This window comes from Myotis yumanensis, unplaced genomic scaffold, assembly GCF_028538775.1.
Source record: "Myotis yumanensis isolate MYYU_CA2020_CCGP unplaced genomic scaffold, mMyoYum1.0.hap1 SCAF_16, whole genome shotgun sequence".
NCBI lineage: Eukaryota > Metazoa > Chordata > Mammalia > Chiroptera > Vespertilionidae > Myotis > Myotis yumanensis.
Genome location: NW_027223767.1, coordinates 31,023,029 through 31,040,260, shown reverse-complemented (window position 1 = coordinate 31,040,260; position 17,232 = coordinate 31,023,029). Strand labels below are relative to the sequence as shown.

At 37.6% G+C, this 17,232-nt stretch overlaps 1 protein-coding gene across 3 annotated transcripts in view; it reads left to right on the top strand.

Annotated features, from left to right (window-relative positions):
- USP32 (ubiquitin specific peptidase 32) overlaps window positions 1–17,232 on the top strand; it is a 126,038-nt gene that overhangs the window by 52,070 nt on the left and 56,736 nt on the right. For all 3 annotated transcript variants that reach the window (XM_070394676.1, XM_070394677.1, XM_070394674.1), the window contains exons 5-8: window positions 320–479; window positions 10,657–10,788; window positions 13,794–13,901; window positions 16,798–16,913. In XM_070394676.1, the coding sequence (XP_070250777.1) occupies window positions 320–479; window positions 10,657–10,788; window positions 13,794–13,901; window positions 16,798–16,913 (516 nt within the window). The remainder of the gene's footprint in view (window positions 1–319; window positions 480–10,656; window positions 10,789–13,793; window positions 13,902–16,797; window positions 16,914–17,232) is intronic.

Genomic DNA, 17,232 nt, shown 5'->3' with positions numbered 1-17,232 from the left:
ATTAAATATTAAAAGAAATGCAGTTTACTGATTTCAGGATATGCCTTAGCAAATAAAATACGACTTATTAGTAGCAATGTACTACTTTCATGAATTGATGAAATATGTTGTAATTTGCATATAGATTTCGAGCAAATGGAAGTTCTGAAATACAGTTGTTTTTGAAAACACCTTGATTTCCAAGATTACAAGATAATTTATTTAGATAATTCTTCCTTTATAGATTAATGTCAACTAATTGCAGATTTCAAGTTGTGCATGATCCAAGTAAGATACTTTAAATTTTGACTAAACTATGCTTTTTCTTTCCTAATCATAGGGTGAAAAGGTAAACTATGAAAAGTTTAGAAATTGGCTTCTTCTAAACAAAGAAGCTTTTACCTTTTCTCGTTGGCTACTGTCTGGAGGTGTATATGTGACCCTCACTGATGATAGTGATACTCCCACTTTCTACCAAACTCTGGCCGGAGTCACACATTGTAAGTAATGACATGTCATTGTTTCCTGTTCACTTTTTAATGCAATTGCCTATAAAGAAGAAATTTATATTGTCAGTAGTTGTTTTTTTTTTTTTTTTTCTAGAGTGTAATAAAATGAAATGCTTTGCTGAAAGGGAAAACTCTTTTTTGTCTACTTTACGAGTATATTCCAAATGTGTGGGTTTTTTCCCCATAGCAAGCAATTCTCCAGCGCTCTACAAACACCATTTGAGTGTCCTGCAATTCATTTCAATTCTGACACTATCTACCTAGGGTTAGCATAGACACCACTAGGTTTAGGGCTCAGTGCCACAAGGCTGCCCCTCTGGTTGAGGACTCTGTCCCCCACTTCAGATACCAATCACAAGTCCAGGTTGTCACCGTGCTTCTGACCAATCATCTGTAAATTAGAGGTTCCTATGAGTCCCTCCTTGGGTTTGATAATTTGCTAAAATAGCTCACAGGATTCAGGGAAATGGGTATGAGTACTGATTTATTATATAATACAGGATATGTGAAAGGATACAGATGAACAGCCAGATGAAGAGATACATAGGGCAAGATCTGGAAGAGAGCTTCTGTCCCTGTGGAGCTGGGATAAACTAGACCTGCTAGCATGTGGATGTGTTCATCAGTCTTGAAACTCTCTGAACTCCATACTTTGGGGATTTTTATGGAGGCTTCATTTCTAGGTCCTTTCCCTCTCCAGATTGGGGAGCGGGACTGAAAGTTACAGTTTCTAATTATGGCTTGGAATAATCAGCCATAATCTTTCTGGTAATCAGCCCCCATCCAGGAACCCACCAAGAGTCACCTTATGCAGTAAAACAAAAGGCTTCTACTACCCAAGAAATTCCAAGGAATTTAAGAGCTCAGATGCTGCTGCTTTTGTCATGTGGTCTCCATTTTTCTACAGTTTGAATTAATTTTTCATTTGCATTTCTGCATACTTCACATTTTAATTGAAGCAATTAAGATGCATTTTGCCTTACCTTAGAGCAGGGGTCCTCAAACTTTTTAAACAGGGGGCCAGTTCACTGTCCCTCAGACCGTTGGAGGGCTGGACTATAGTTTAAAAAAAACCTATGAACAAATTCCTATGCACACTGCACATATCTTATTTTGAAGTAAAAAAACAAAACGGGAACAAATACAATATTTGTATTTGCATGTGGCCCGTGGGCTGTAGTTTGAGGACCCCTGCCTTAGAGTCTTGGAAATGGCTTGGTTTCTCCTTAGAAGTTACAGATCCCTTGAGTACAATACTCATGGTCTGTTTATCTTGGAGTTTTTCTTAGTGCAGTGGACTAAATGCATGTTATTGGCCTTAACTGTGTCAAAAAATTTTCAGCCATTAAAAGTCTACATTGTAAATACTGATTTAAACATTTGATTTCTCTAGCAGTGAGCAGTAGGTATATGTTATTTTAGGATTGTAGGGTTAAACTTATACCAAAGACAAGGACCAAGGTAATTATCATATTTGAATAAGTTTTAACAATTTCATAGTATGTGAGGGCTTATATAAAGACATATCATGTTTTAGGGGGAAATTAATTATGATATTTTACAAATTTAAGGAACTTCTAAAGGTCAAAAGTTAGTTCTAAGATCTTCCTTTCTAAACCTTTTGCTTAAATAAATGATGTGAGATACAGAAAACTGATTAGTATTAAATTAAGGCACATGGAAGGTCAGCTTCCTTTAAATATAAGGGAATTATCTAATTATTTTATCTACTCCTGTAATGCACATATTGGCCATAGAAATAAGCCAATAATAGTGTGTGGTAAAAACCTGAAGAAATAATATGCTTTTAATTTTCTATTATTTATAAAATTAAATTTAATTTAAAAATTTAAAGTTCAAATTGCTGGCATCATAGTTGGTTTTTGTTATATTCTTGTTTCTTATAAGAGAGCTACCTCAAAATTAAAAAAACTAATCAATGCCTTAGCCAGTTTGGCTCAGTGGATAGAGCATTGTCCTGAGGACTGAAGGGTCCCAGGTTCTATTCCAGTCAAGGGCACATGCCCAGGTTGCAGGCTCGATCCTCTGTAGGGAGCATGCAGGAAGCAGCCAATCAATGATACTCTCTCATCATTAATGTTTCTATCTCTCTCTCCCTCATCCTTCCTCTCTGAAATCAATAAAAATAAATTTTAAAAAATTAATCAACTATAAGGCCGCTATGATATATTAGTAGTTACCAGCCTTTATTGAGCATTAGAATTATTTGGGAAGGGTGTTTATTAAAAGTGGAAGTTACTGATTCTAACATCAAAGATACTTACTCAGTGTGCCCTAGGACTCTACTTTCCTAGATTTCCAGGGTAATCTGATGTTCATGGACCCTGGATTACATTTTGAGAAATACTGATATGATGTTGAGTTCTTCAGACTTTGGGTGAACACTCTGGCCTGCCACTTATTATTTATGTAACTCTGGGAAATTTATTTAATCTCTTTGAACTTTTTTCCTTCTCTGAAGAACAGGGCTAATGATACAACTTACCTCATAGGTGTGTTATAAGGAGTGTAGATGAGGAAAATTTTTTTCCTTATCCATATTGGGTTCATTGGCTGGGTCTTTTAAATTAGACCGAAAAAAGACAGAAATGAAGAAAATGAAAGTTTATTAACATCCTGCATCGGAGCATTCATTGATGTATAACTCCAAGGAGTGGTTAGAATTTGAGCTTATATATCATTCTAGCAAAAAAATACATACAATAATTTTGTAGAGAAGTGAGGAGAAAAAGAGAAAAGGGCTTTGAACTTCTATGGATGGCAAAATGTGGGAAGGCTAAAATATGGAGAAACTAATGGCAGATAGGATTGTTAATGAAGTTTGTTATACAGATTCCTTCCTCTGGTGATAAGGATCTAGGGTTGTCTCTGATGAGTAACTTCTGTTCTTCCTGGTAGAGGGGCAGGGAAGATACCTTTACAAATTAGGCAGATAGGGGAGGACAGAGAGCTTTTCTTGTATTTGCTTCTCAATTGCCCTCAACTCAAAATAATCCTTATGCCAAATAATCCTTTATGCCAAAGTGCCATATTTGGGGTGGCATATTGTGCTATCCTTTATGAGTACATGAAATGATACTTTTGGCTTTTACAGGACTCAGCTCTATGCCTGGTATAGAATAGGTGCTTTACAATGAATATGCATCCTCTTGTATTATTGAAAACATACCTGGCTTGTGAATATCAGTGAGTTTCACCCACTGTTTCCAGAGACTAATTAATTGTTTTGGGAGCAGGCAATTTTCTAACAAAGGGCTATAGACCAGTGCAAAAATGAACTCCTCCACATCTGTGGAAAGTTTTTCTTGCTAGTTGGTTTTTTTTTATAATTTATAAAAATAAGGAACCAGAATAAACAAGTTCAGCAGAAACTCAATTTGCTACTAGCTTCAGCAAATGGCTACTGTCTTAGTGAGCCTTACTATTAGAGCATTTTCACAAAATCAGAATTACTGTTAAACATCTTATAGAAATTCTGACATGGGCAGGTTTACATTCTGATGACTGATTTATCATTTATAAATTCTCAGTTTCTGTCTAAGCAATTCACTACTGGCATCTTTGTAGGCTCTTCGACTCAAAGCATATATGCTACTTTATACTTTTCAAATAATATGTCAGGAAAGTGGAAACTTGTGATAAAAATAGAGACTGTTATTAACTAATTTATAAGTAGACAGAAAATATTTATTTTACAGAATCAATAACTATTTAAATTTGTGTAATGAGCCAAGTTATCCAGGAAACATAAAGGAATTACAATATTTCACTTGTAAGTAATATTTATATTAGAATGCAGATGCCTTTAATTACTTTTTCACATACAATTATAAAGTGAAATTTGAAGTCACAGTAAGTTGAACATACTGCCATATTTAATCAAATTTTATTCTCTTTTATGTAAATCACAAATGAAACTGAGGAGCTGTTTGTATTCAATACAGTTAGAGTAATTAACTGATTTGACTTACACAAGATTTTAGATTTTGTCATGGCAAGTACATTTTCAAAACTGCAAATTTCAAACTATTGTTACCTTACCTCTTATTTAAATTTAAGATATTGAATTAGAACTTTAGCCCAAAGTTCTAGTTTTTATGCTTGAATAGATCTTAACCAAATGTTTATCAAGATGGTTATATTTATCTCTCATAGTTTGCTATTTAAATACCTAAGATTAGTTTTATAAGAAATTTTTTTGGTCAAGTATAAACAATGTTCTTAATGACAAGTTAATTTTTAAAGCCATTTATAGTGAAGAGAGACATAGACAATGTTTGCAATAATGCTGAACATATTTTTTAAAAATATTTTTAAATTGATTTCAGAGAGCAAGATAGAGGGACAAAGATAGAAATATCAATGATTAGAGAGAATCATTGATTGGCTGCCTCCTGCCCACCCATTACTGGGGATCGAGCCTGCAACCCTGTCATATGCCCTGACCAGGAATCAAACTGTGATCTTCTATTTCATAGGTTGATGCTCTACCACTGAGCCACACCTGCCAGGCAATGCTGAACATCTTGGTGATGATGTTCAGAGTCATGAGAACATATAGATAGAGCGTAAATGTGTTCTGTATAACTAAATGTTTGAAATAAGTTGGAACAGCTGTTAATTCATTCTCTTTTTTTCATATCTGAGAGAATAGTCTAAGACTAAACCCTGGTCTTTTGGCCTTTTCTTGAAATACCCTTTCCCCATCTGTTTTTTCATAGTTATTTAGCTCCACATAGTGTTAGAGTTTGGAGACACAGACTATAAACTCAAAATGTAATTCATTTTACATCCTTAGATCAGTGTATCTATCCTCTACTACTGAACATGCATAGTCCTAGCCAAAAACAATCTGGCAGCTCTCTTCTTGAGTTTGAAGGCTCATCCTTTAGATGCTAACCTTTGAAATGCCTACATTCTGTCTAACTGCCTTCTAGTTCTAGGTTGAAATGTCTGTCATCTTTAACATTCTTTTTTTGTCACTTCCTGAAAAGTAAAGTTCTTTTTTGTCTTTTATCTTGGGTCCATGATACAGGTCCTTGTATAAGTTATTCCTGTGTTTGAATTATAAGAGAACACAACAGTTTTTTTGTTTGTGTTTCTGTCCTGTTATTACCTGTCTTGCCTACAGACTTTTTGTAAATACTCTTTTGCCTCTGCAAGATCTCCAGGGCCTAGCTGCTCACATGCTCCCTGAAAACCCTGTATCTGTTGCCTCATTGTACTTTCCACATTAGATTAAAATGACCAATTTTTACTTTTATTAGAATCTAAACATAGTTGTTTGTTCACAGTCATATCTATAGTTTTTGTCAGACACATAATATTAATATGCTTTTATTACATATTTGCAGAATATTAAATGATTTTTTATTATAGTTCCTGTACTTCTCCTCCCTCCTTTCCCTCCCACTTCCCGTCACCCCTACCACCCCCCTCCCCAATACTTTGCTCTGTGGAAGGTTCAAATTTACCACATGCAGATTGGGTACTTTCTAGAGGAGGCACTATACTCTGTGTACATTATTTCATTTAATCCTTGTGCCATCTCTGTGTACATTATCTCATTTAATCCTTCATTTCATCTCCATTCTGAAAAGAGACAACCAAGACTATGAGAAGTTAAAGAAATTTTCTCAAGATCAAATAGATGTCAAAGTTGGAATGTTTGAATCCCAGAGTGCATGCTTATTTCCATTTTAGGACCTGAAAACAGTTGATTGACACAGTCATTTTATTCTTTAATCTTTTATGAGTAGCTTGTAATTGCAGATAAAAGGATTTGGTCATGTGGCAGTTGTGGTGGTTGTGAGCCATCTTCTTCAGACTGCAGAGAATCTTGCAGATTCATTTTTTCTAGTTTCTTTTTCCCTTGGGATACTCACAAATGATTATTTTTTATTTCTCTTCAATAATTAATTTCATTTGATCCAGGCAAGATCATTGAATGATTGTCCTTTACCTACAGTGAAATAAATAATAAAATAACTATGGTTTTTAAGAACTATGTTTTAATAACTGAGAGTTAATTTTCCTTAATGTTGATCATATTTTTCATAGAATTTAGAAAGAGGTTTTTTTAAAATTAAATCTTTATTGTTCTTATTATTACATTTGTTCCTCTTTTTTCCCCCACAACTCCCCTCCACCCAGTTCCCACCCCACCCTCCAACCTCACTCCCCACCCACTGTCCTCATCCACAGGTGTACGATTTTTGTCCAGTCTCTTCCCACATCCCCCACACCTTTTTCCCCCACAAGAATAGTCAGTCCATCCCCTTTCTATGTCCCTGATTCTATTATAATCACCAGTTCATTCTGTACATCAGGTTATTTATTCACTTGATTTTTAGATTCACTTGTTGATAGATGTGTATTTGAGGTTCATAATTTGTATCTTTACCTTTTTCTTCTTCTTCCTCTTCTTAAAGGATACCTTTCAGCATTTCATATAATACTGGTTTGGTGGTAATGAACTCCTTTAGCTTTTTCTTATCTGTGAAGCTCTTTATCTGACCTTCACTTCTGAATGATAGCTTTGCTGGATAAAGTAATCTTGGTTGTAGGTTTTTGGTATTCATCACTTTGAATATTCCTTGCCACTCCCGTCTGGCCTGCAAAGTTTCTGTTGAGAAATCAGTTGACATTTGTATGGGTACTCCCTTGTAGGTAACTGACTTTTTTTCTCCTGCTGCATTTAAGATTCTCTCTTTGTCTTTTGCTCTTGGCATTTTAATTATGATGTGTCTTGGTGTGGTCCTCTTTGGATTCCTTTTGTTTGGGGTTCTCTGCGCTTCCTGGACTTGTAAGTCTATTTCTTTCACCAGGTAGGGGAAGTTTTCTGTCATTATTTCTTCAAATAGGTTTTCAATATCTTGCTCTCTCTCTTCTTCTGGCACCCCTATAATTCGGATGTTGGTACGCTTGAAGCTGTCCCAGAGGCTCCTTACACTATTTTTGGATTCTTTTTTCATTTTGCTTTTCCAGTTGGGTGTTTTTTGCTTCTTCATATTTCAAATCTTTGACTCGATTCTTGCGATCCTCTGGTCTGCTGTTGGGAGTCTGTATAATATTCTTTATTTCAGTCAGTGTATGCTTAATTTCTAGTTGGTCCTTTATCACAACATCGAGGGTCTCACTAGATTTCTTGAGGATCTCACTACATTTATTGGCGGTTTCTAGAAAATTCTTGAAAAACCTAAAAGGTGTGGTTTTGAACTCTATATCCAGTAGTTTGCTTTCCTCCATTTCTGTCCTTTGTGTCCTGTTTCTTTGTCTCGGCATTTTTTATGCTTCGCTGTGTCGATAGAGTGGCTTTCTGTGCTAAGTGTCCTATAGGGCCCAGTGGCTCAGCCTCCCTAATTACCTGAGGTAGACACTCTTGGTGCACCCCCTTGTGGGCTTTGTGCACAGTCTTGTTGTAGTTAAGCCTTGATTGTTGTAGGTAACACTGGGAGGATTTGACCTCCAGGCCATTTGTCTGTGAGAATCAGCTGTATCTACAGTGGGAGAACTTCTGTGCTGAAGGCACCCTTCTGGGGCAAGACTTGCTTCAGTGGGGCTTTGGTGCTCACTGAGTCTGCCCCTGAGCGTGTCCCTTATGGATCTGAGTTGTAATTGGATGGTCCCACTCTGACCACTGGGTTCACTGGCTCTTGGATCTAAGGAGGTGCTAATCTCGCCTTTGCCTGAGGCTACTCAGCAGAAGCCAGCTGTAAAGCAATGCAAGTTGCCCTGGGGCCTTGGGGCAGCTGCAGTTTTTTAAGTAATTTTCAGATTACAAAGGGCCGGGCCTTTCATATGCAAAAGCCTCCGTGCAAGGCTTGGGCGGGGCAGGGTCCCAGGGGATCAACAGGGCGGGCCGAGCGAGCGAGCAGTATGGCTGCTCTCAGTCCTGCCTTCAGAGGCCCCGGCAATCGCTGTGAGTGCCTCCGAGAGAAAGCTGCCCTCGAGTTCCAAACGATGCCAGACAGTCCCGTTTCTCCAGTATGAGTCTGGGTCCCCAGAGACTCGCCCAGAACTGGAGCTCAGAGCCTGAGACTCCCTCCCGATTGAAAAAGACAATTGCGTCCTCAGCCGCCAGCCCTCTCCACATGCACCTCCGCACCTTAGTATTTTACTTCAGCACCTCACCTCCTCTGAGTCTCGGTATGCTTTTCTCTTTCCTTCTAGTTGTAGAAATTCCACTCAGCCAGCCTTCCTGTGGTTCTGGATGATGTCCGTTCTGTTTTTCAGTTGTGTTTTTGAAGTGGTTGTGCGAGGCAGCAATCTCTGGTGTTTACCTATGCCACCATCTTGGTTTCTCCTCTAGAAAGAGTTTTTAAAGTTTCCCTAAAATGTATCATAAGAGTCAATAAGCCTGCTATCTCAGTGATTCCTTGTAGTAATAGAATCTGGATTCTCAGGTAATTAATACAGTATTTTGGGCTAATTTTAGGGCCATATAACTAATTTTTATTATTTTTCTTTTCATATCTAATTCAAATTTACATTGTCTCTATTTTAGCATTTATTATCTCAACTAAAAATATGTATATTATTGTATTCCCTTGCCACATTTTAGTTTGTAGTGTTAAAAACTTTGAATACAAAAAAAGTACTTTCGTAATTCTTAGACCATAAGCCACTAGTAGATCTGCATGTCCCTCCTTGTTCATCCTCTTGTCTTGTAAATTATGTAAGGCTTACAGCCATTTTAATTACATCTCAGAAGGTCATTGCTTTTGAGAAGGTTGCATCCTCAAAAATGTTGAGGAACTTTGTGACTGTTTGAAAACACTTGGACATTTTGCCTGGCTTTAAAAAAAATTAGAATGAAATTATGCATTAAAGAGTTTTTTCTGTAGCTGGAGCCTCTGACAAGGTGGGACTTGAGTAGGATTGCCCTTCGTGCAGGCCAAGAACTATTTAGAATGTTAGGAATATTGTATGCTGCTATTGTGAACCAGAAAAAAAATATCTATAGATGGGTAATAAATTCATTTCTATATAGTTTATAAAGTATATGTTTTAGGTGTTGGTTTGTGAATTGCAAATAGAGCAACTACTGCAATTATTACCTCTTTAAGGGAAAATAAGGTTAGCTGCCTTCCCTCTTCTCAGAAGTGTTCAGCTGTCAATTCATTCAAAGTGTTTGAGTAATAATAATATAATACATATAATTTACCATAGTTTGTTTTTGGCAAATATTTAATTAATGAATTGCAGTCTGTTACCCCCAAATGAATAGTTAACGTGAGCTTAAAAGGAAGCTCTAAAGCATGGTTTTAATTGGTAACCAGGACCAATCTGATCATTATTTTCCTCTAAATATGTTCTACTTCTCTTTCCACATTTCTACTTCCATAAAGAAATTGTGTTCTTTAAGGAGATTAAGATAAAAAAAATTGGGATGCAATTGGTGTGATTTTTCTGTGTTCTAATTTAGTGTATTATGTAAACATCAATTAATCAGAAATACTTTAGTACCTTAAAGAGGGGGGAAAGCACATATAAAATATAACTATGATTAGCGTATCTGTGGTTTTAAAAATATATACCTTCTGATGAATGAGGAAAGAAAAATGTTCATGTTTTCATGATGCTCCTTATAACCTGTCACATTGTAAATCCTCTAACTCTGCTATCATTATTGAGTTTGTTACTTATAATATCTTTTATCATACTCTTTTTCATTTACTTAATAAATATTGAATTTGTAAGTAGTAATCATATTGATAGGATGAATCAGACATAGATTTTGCTCTTAGAATGTTTATAGTGGAGAGAATATGTATATAGAATCTTTAAACCCCAGATAGAGATTGAAACTGATAAAAAATAAGTACAGATAAAAAAGGTGTGGGATCCAAAAAGAAATGTTTCAGTTGTTTATTCTACATATTGGATTTAAGCAGTCTACTAAATGGGCAATTGCAAAAGTAATTTTTTATTTTAAAATCTTTTTTATGTTAACTTGAATTTACTTTTCATGCTATTTTAGATATAATGTATTTGTGTTTCAGAATTTTGTTTTAGATAGATTATGGTTTTTTTTAGCAATTAAATTGGGAAATTAAAATATATCCTTAAAAGTTATATTATTAGGATAAACTGCCCAGAAGAGGAGGCTGAGAGGTTTTATAATTTTGTTTGATATGACTCTTAGTGGAGGAATCAGACATCATTGATCTGGAGAAACGTTATTGGTTGCTGAAGGCTCAATCCCGGACTGGACGATTTGATTTAGAGACATTTGGCCCCTTGGTTTCACCACCTATTCGTCCATCTCTAAGTGAAGGTAGGAATTATTCTCTTTTCTTCAAGTGTTTTTTGGTAAACAGATTTGAGCCCATCTCTTATTACTAACCAATATATCTTAACTCTAAAGGCCATAATATTACAGGTTTGCAAGTTTCTTGCAAATAGCAGAGTTTATTGGAAAAAAACTAAAATGGGAATTAAGATTGTAGTTTTGAGCATCCTGTTCTACCTATGTGACCTTGCATAAATTAGTTTGACCAAGTCAGTGGCTATGAAGCTGTACTCCAAAGAGGTACCTTAGTAGCTGGTGCCAGGGATTAGGGTGATGGCCACTGAATGGGCAGAGCTCCAGGTTTTTGCTTTGTTTTATTTGGGGGTGTTTTTTGTTAATCCTCACATGAGGATACTTTTTTCATTGCTTTTCAGAGAATGGAAAGGAGGGAGGGAAGGCGGATAGAGAGAGAGAGAGAGAGAAACATAGATTCAAGAGAGACACATCAACTGGTTGCCTCCTGCACACGCTCCAACTGGAGCCTGGGTGCGAACCCAGGTATGTGCCCTTGACCTGAATTGAACCCATGATCCTTCAGTGGGCGGGGCTGATACTATAACCACTGAAACACATCAACCAGGACCAAGGTTTTTTTTAGCCCCATTTCTTCCTCAATTTGAGTGCCTCTACTTTTTTTTCTTTTACATAAGAAGTTTCTATTGCTATATTCTCCCCCACCCCAACTACCAAAAGAAATTAAGAAACTACTGGCCTGGACCATCTCTGAGGTCCCTGCTGGCTCTAAACTTTCCATTGCTATAACTTTCTAAAAAATATATATGTTTTTATTGGAAGGGAGAAGGAGAGAGAGATAGAAACATCAATAGATTGGCCGCCTCCTGCATGCCCCCCACTAGGGATTGAGTCCACAATATGAGCACAAGCTCTGACCAGGAATGAAACTGGCAACCTCTTGGTACATGGGTCGATGCTCAACCACTGAGCCACACCAGCCAGGCATGCTATGACTTTTTTAAAACATTAGGGATACAAAGAGTAATTGTAGGTGATATCACACAAAAACATATTTGGAATCTGAATATTTGGGTTCTGCTTCTTCTGACCTTTTTAAACTTCTTCCTTTTGGGAACCCCCTTCTGAGTTTTTAGTTTTCTACTCTTTAAACTGAGGGTATGGAATTACATTCTTGGAATATGTAATCTGTATTCTTCAGATTTTTAGGGTACTTCAGAAGTACTTGTTAGGGGAGCCAGAACTGATAAGGCCCTGGACTTTCACCCACTTCAACAGTACAGCTGTGTTTTTACCTTTTCTGAGTTGGAGAATTTGATAAATCATTTTAAATCAAAATAATTTTATTTCTATCTTTTACAAAATATTTGAAAACCACAGGACTGGATTATAAATCCCCTTTCTTTCTGAAATTTAAATACTCATTTAAAAAAGACTAGAGGCCCGGTGCATGAAATTCGTCACGGCGGTGTGTGTGTGTATTCCTAGCCCCGCCTGCACTCTCTCCAATCTGGATCCCTCTCACAATCCAGCACTGCTGGCTCCCAACTGCTTGCCTGCCTGCCTGCCTGATTGCCCCTAACCACTTCTGCCTGACAGCCTGATTACTCCCTAACCATTCCCCTGCCAGCCTGATCGATGCTTAACTGCTCCCCTGTTGGCCCGATTGCCCCCAACTGCCCTCCCCTGCTGGCCTGGTCACCCCCAACTGCCCTCCCTTGCCAGCCTGGTCGCCCCCAACTGCCCTCCCTTGCCAGCCTGGTCGCCCCCAGCTGCCCTCCCTTGCAGTCCCGGTCACCCCCAACTGCCCTCCCCTGCAAGGCCTGATCGCCCACAACTGCCCTCTCTTGCAGGCCTGGTCCCTCCCAACTGCCCTCCCCTGCTGGCCATCTTGTGGTGGCCATCTTTGACCACATGGGTGTGGCCATCTTATTTGTTGGAGTGATGGTCAATTTGCATGTTACCTCTTTATTTTATAGGATTATGTAGTACAAAGAAGAGTGCAGTATAGAACTTCTCTTAATATAATGTGTTATTTTTCTTCATGTCATGGAAGAGCTTTATAGGAGCTTATTGATAACAGCATGTTAAAATCAAAATAAATGAACAAGGAATCTAATGAACAAAATAAACTGATGAGTAAAATAGAACCAAAGGCATAAAAACATGGAACAGACTGAAGAATCTCAGAGGGCGGGAAGAGATTAACCAAAGAATTTATATGCATATATGCATTACCTATGGACATAGACAATAGAGTGGTGAAGGCCTGGGGCGGGGTGGGAACTGGGTAGAGGGGGAGAAATACAGGGGGAGAAGGGAGAAATCTGTAATACTCTCAGCAATAAAGATAAAAAGATAAAAATAATAGTATATCTTTGAGTGTGCAGTTAAACTTTTCCTTTTTCCTTTTTTTTGTTTTGTTAATCCTCACCTGAGGATATTTTTCTATTGATTTTTTGGGAGAGTGGAAGAGAGAGGGAATGACAGAGAGAAATATTGATGTGGGAGAAACACATTGATTGGTTGCCTCCTGCACAAGCCCTGACTAGGGCCTGAGCCGGGGAGGAGCCTGCAACTGAGGTACATGCCCTTGGTCAAGGCATGTAATCGAACCCGGGACCCTTTGGTCTGCAGTCTGACACTCTATCCAATGTGTCAAACTGGCTAGGGCATCCTTTTACTTCTCAATCTTTCTAAATAATTTCTGATTTGGGGTGGATTTTTAATTAAATTTTATTTTGTATACTATAGCCATTTTTAGTCGTTAAAATTGATACAAAATAGAGAGAGGCATAACCAAACACTAAATGATAGTAATGTATTTCTGCTAGGATCTTAAGTTTTAGTTATACTTATACCAAAAGAAAAAAAAACAACTTCCTGAGACTACTGATAAACTTTTTAAAAAAATATTTGGCCAGTTTATGGGAGTCATGCCTGCTTTTATAAATATGTTATTATAACATTAGGAAGTTTGGTTGCTTTGGTTTATGGTGTTTTTTCCTATTTTACAGGTTTATTTAATGCTTTTGATGAAAATCGTGACAATCACATAGATTTTAAGGAGATATCCTGTGGGTTATCAGCGTGTTGCAGGGGACCCCTGGCTGAAAGACAAAAATGTAAGTTAAACATTGTCACAAAATTTGCAAAGTATACAGTGACAAAATTAGTATTCATCTAAAATCATCTGTGGATTAAGGCTTGAATTTTCATCACTTTGTCAGATTAGCACATAGCAGTCTCATGTTGAGATTTTATAGAAGCCATTCTAAGGATTCAATCATCTATTCTTTTGCACTGTGGAGTAGTTTGGTATCTTTGTTACTAATAACTAGTGGCCCTGGTGCACGGATTCGTGCACATTGAAAGGAAATTAATTAGAATTCCTGGGGCGGTACCGTGACTTGAATGGCATCTGTGGAGTGTAAGGGGAGGGCAGGGGGAGACAGATCTTCTGGCTCACAGCACTGGCTCCGGTGCAGGGACTGATGCAGGTGGTCCCAGGTGGTGGCCAGCAGTGCAGGACTGGGTGGCACCACTGGCGTCTGCAGATGAGTGGGGTCCCTCTGGCAGGTGGGGTCCCTTGGCCTGGCCTGCGGGGATTGGGCTGAAACCAGCTCTCTGACATCCCCCGAGGAGTCCCCGAGTGCAAGAGGGCACCCTGCAAAGTTGCTTTTGTACAGGGTGTGGAACACAAATGCAAGTGTGCAATAAACCAGATTCAGGGCCGACAGTGCCCCAGGAACAACATAACTCACAGCAGAAGGTGGAATCGTGTAATCCCGTGGCCCTGTGAGGAATCGGGCTCCCTCCTCTCTGGTTCCGGGGTGCGTCACTCGAGAACCGCTGCTGCCAAGTCACCGCAGCTCCTGTGTTGAGTATCTGCCCTCTGGTGGTCAGTGCATGTCATAGGTACTGGCTGGATGGTTGGACAGTCATATGGTCACATAGCCCTTTATATGTATAGGTGGGGTTGAGTTTCCTGATGAATTTACAGTTCATGATAAAGAAACTATTTCAGCCATAATATATTTGAAAATGTTAAACATTTAAAAACCATTTTCTTTTTCCCCCCCCTAGAAAATATTTTCTAATAGTCTATATAGAGAATTCAGTGCCTTGCATAATTGGAAGTACAACTCATTTTCTATGACTTGTATAAATATTTTAATAGCAAAGTGAAATTTATGATCAAAACACAGTTTTATTAAATACTAAATTGGTCATTTAAATCTAGCTAAAATGTTATAGCATAATTTATAAGCATGTTACATATTAAATCTTAACCATAATTCACGAAATGCAGCAGTTTACATTTAATTGGTACCTAATACTGATATATTTACTAAGGTTATTATCTGTCTTTCTAAAATACAGATCATAAATGTTGTCTGTTTTGAGTGTGCTATTTGAATATTTTGACCTTCAGTAATATTATACAATAATGCACTTTAACAGCATAATTATTTTGGGTGTGTATGAAATAGATTATTACTTAATATGAAAACTTAGATTTCTTCTTCTTTTTTTTTTCATGATGATATACCATTAGTTTGATCTGGATTTATGATAGACTAGAGGCCCCATGCATGAAATTTGTGCAAGGGGCTCGGCCCTCGCAGCCCCTCACAGCCCTGACTTCGTCTGGAAGGATGTCCGGAATGGTCGTTCTGCTGTTCGGTCTAATTAGCATATTAGCTTTTTATTATATAGGATTATTTGTTCCCATTAAAGTGCTAATATTGCCCTAGTCAGTTTTGCTCAGTGAGTAGAGCATCTGCCTGTGGACCAAAGGGTCATGGGTTTGATTCTGTCAAGGGCATGTACCTTGGTTTCAGACTCTATCCCCAGCCCTGGTTGAGGAGCGTGCGGGAGGCAGCCAATCAATGTGTCTCTCTCACATTGATGTTTCTCTCACTGTCTCTCCCCCTCCCTTCCACTCTAAAAATCAGTGGAAAAATATCCTCAGATGAAGGTTAACAAAAAAATAAAGTGCTAATATTAAAAAGAGAGGCTGAAATTTTTGCTTCTCACTTGATCTTAATTATGGAGTTAAAAACTTTTTAAAATTCTTTGCTGATGGACCAATGAAAGTTAACAAATTAGTGATTCATTTGGAGTTAATTAGCAAAGTGCTTATATTTCTAATTCTTACAATCTATAATAAGAGGGTAATATGCTAATTAGACTAGACGTCATTCCGGACATTCTTCCTGATGAAGCCAGGGCCAGAGGGAAGCCAGCCGGGTCCTGGGTGCCAGCAGCCAGGGGAAGGAAGGCCTACTCTTGCACAAATTTTTGTGCATCGGCCCTCTAGTATTATATATAAACTTCATTGAAGAGTTGAAATTCTTCTTTGGCAAAACCTTGAGTGTATATTAGTTTAATTGGAGAGGCAAAATGGAAGTAGACTATCTTAATACCAGCTTGTCATTGATTCTTAATGTAGATTGAATATTTTCATCATTAGAAGAATCAGCTCTTCAGTGGTCAGTTTTAAATATTAGAAATTAATTTAAGGGCTTGAATTACCTCCTTAAAACCTGTGAAGTATGGTAATATTTATTGGCCCCCTTTTTTGTTTTCAAATTTGAGAGAGACAGCCCTAACCAGTTTGGCTCAGTGGATAGAGCTTCGGTCTGCGGACTGAAGGGTCCCAGGTTTGATTCCGGTCAAGGGCATGTACCTTGGTTGCGGACACATCCCCAGTAGGGGGTGTGCAGGAGGCAGCTGATCGATGTTTCTAACTATCTCTCTCCCTTCCTCTCTGTAAAAAATCAATAAAATATATTTAAAAAAATTTTTTGAGAGAGACAGATTAGTGAAGTGTGCAGTTAGTCCTACATGTTCAGGGGACTTTAATGACATATTTCTATGTCTGCTGTAGATGAGAACTTAATCCAGAATATATTTGTTTGAGAAACTCAGTAATTTTACTAGGGCAGCTTCTAGTGAAATGTATTGTACTTCTAAACATAAAACTAATTCCTCTTCATAAGAGTTTTTTTTTTTTAGTTTGCTTCAAGGTATTTGATGTTGACCGAGATGGAGTTCTCTCTAGGGTTGAACTGAGAGACATGGTGGTTGCACTTTTAGAGGTCTGGAAGGACAACCGCACTGATGATATCCCAGTAAGTTCTGATTTTAAACATCTTATTGTATGTAACTTCCAATAGGAAAGTGGAGTGGAGAATTTTTTAAAAGTCAGCGAATGAAAAGGATTTTTTATTACTGTTAGTTGCTGAATTATGCTACTCAAAATATTCATTGCTGAAGATGCAAAATTGGGTAGAGAATTTGCCTTAGAAAATTTAATAAGCTGTATAAAGTAAGAATGAAACTACAGGATAATTATTGTAATTTTTAAAAGCAAATATAAAATTCTATTTATGGTAATAAAAAATACTTGGTCAAGATATAGTATATTTTGGCCACTGAATAATAAAAGTG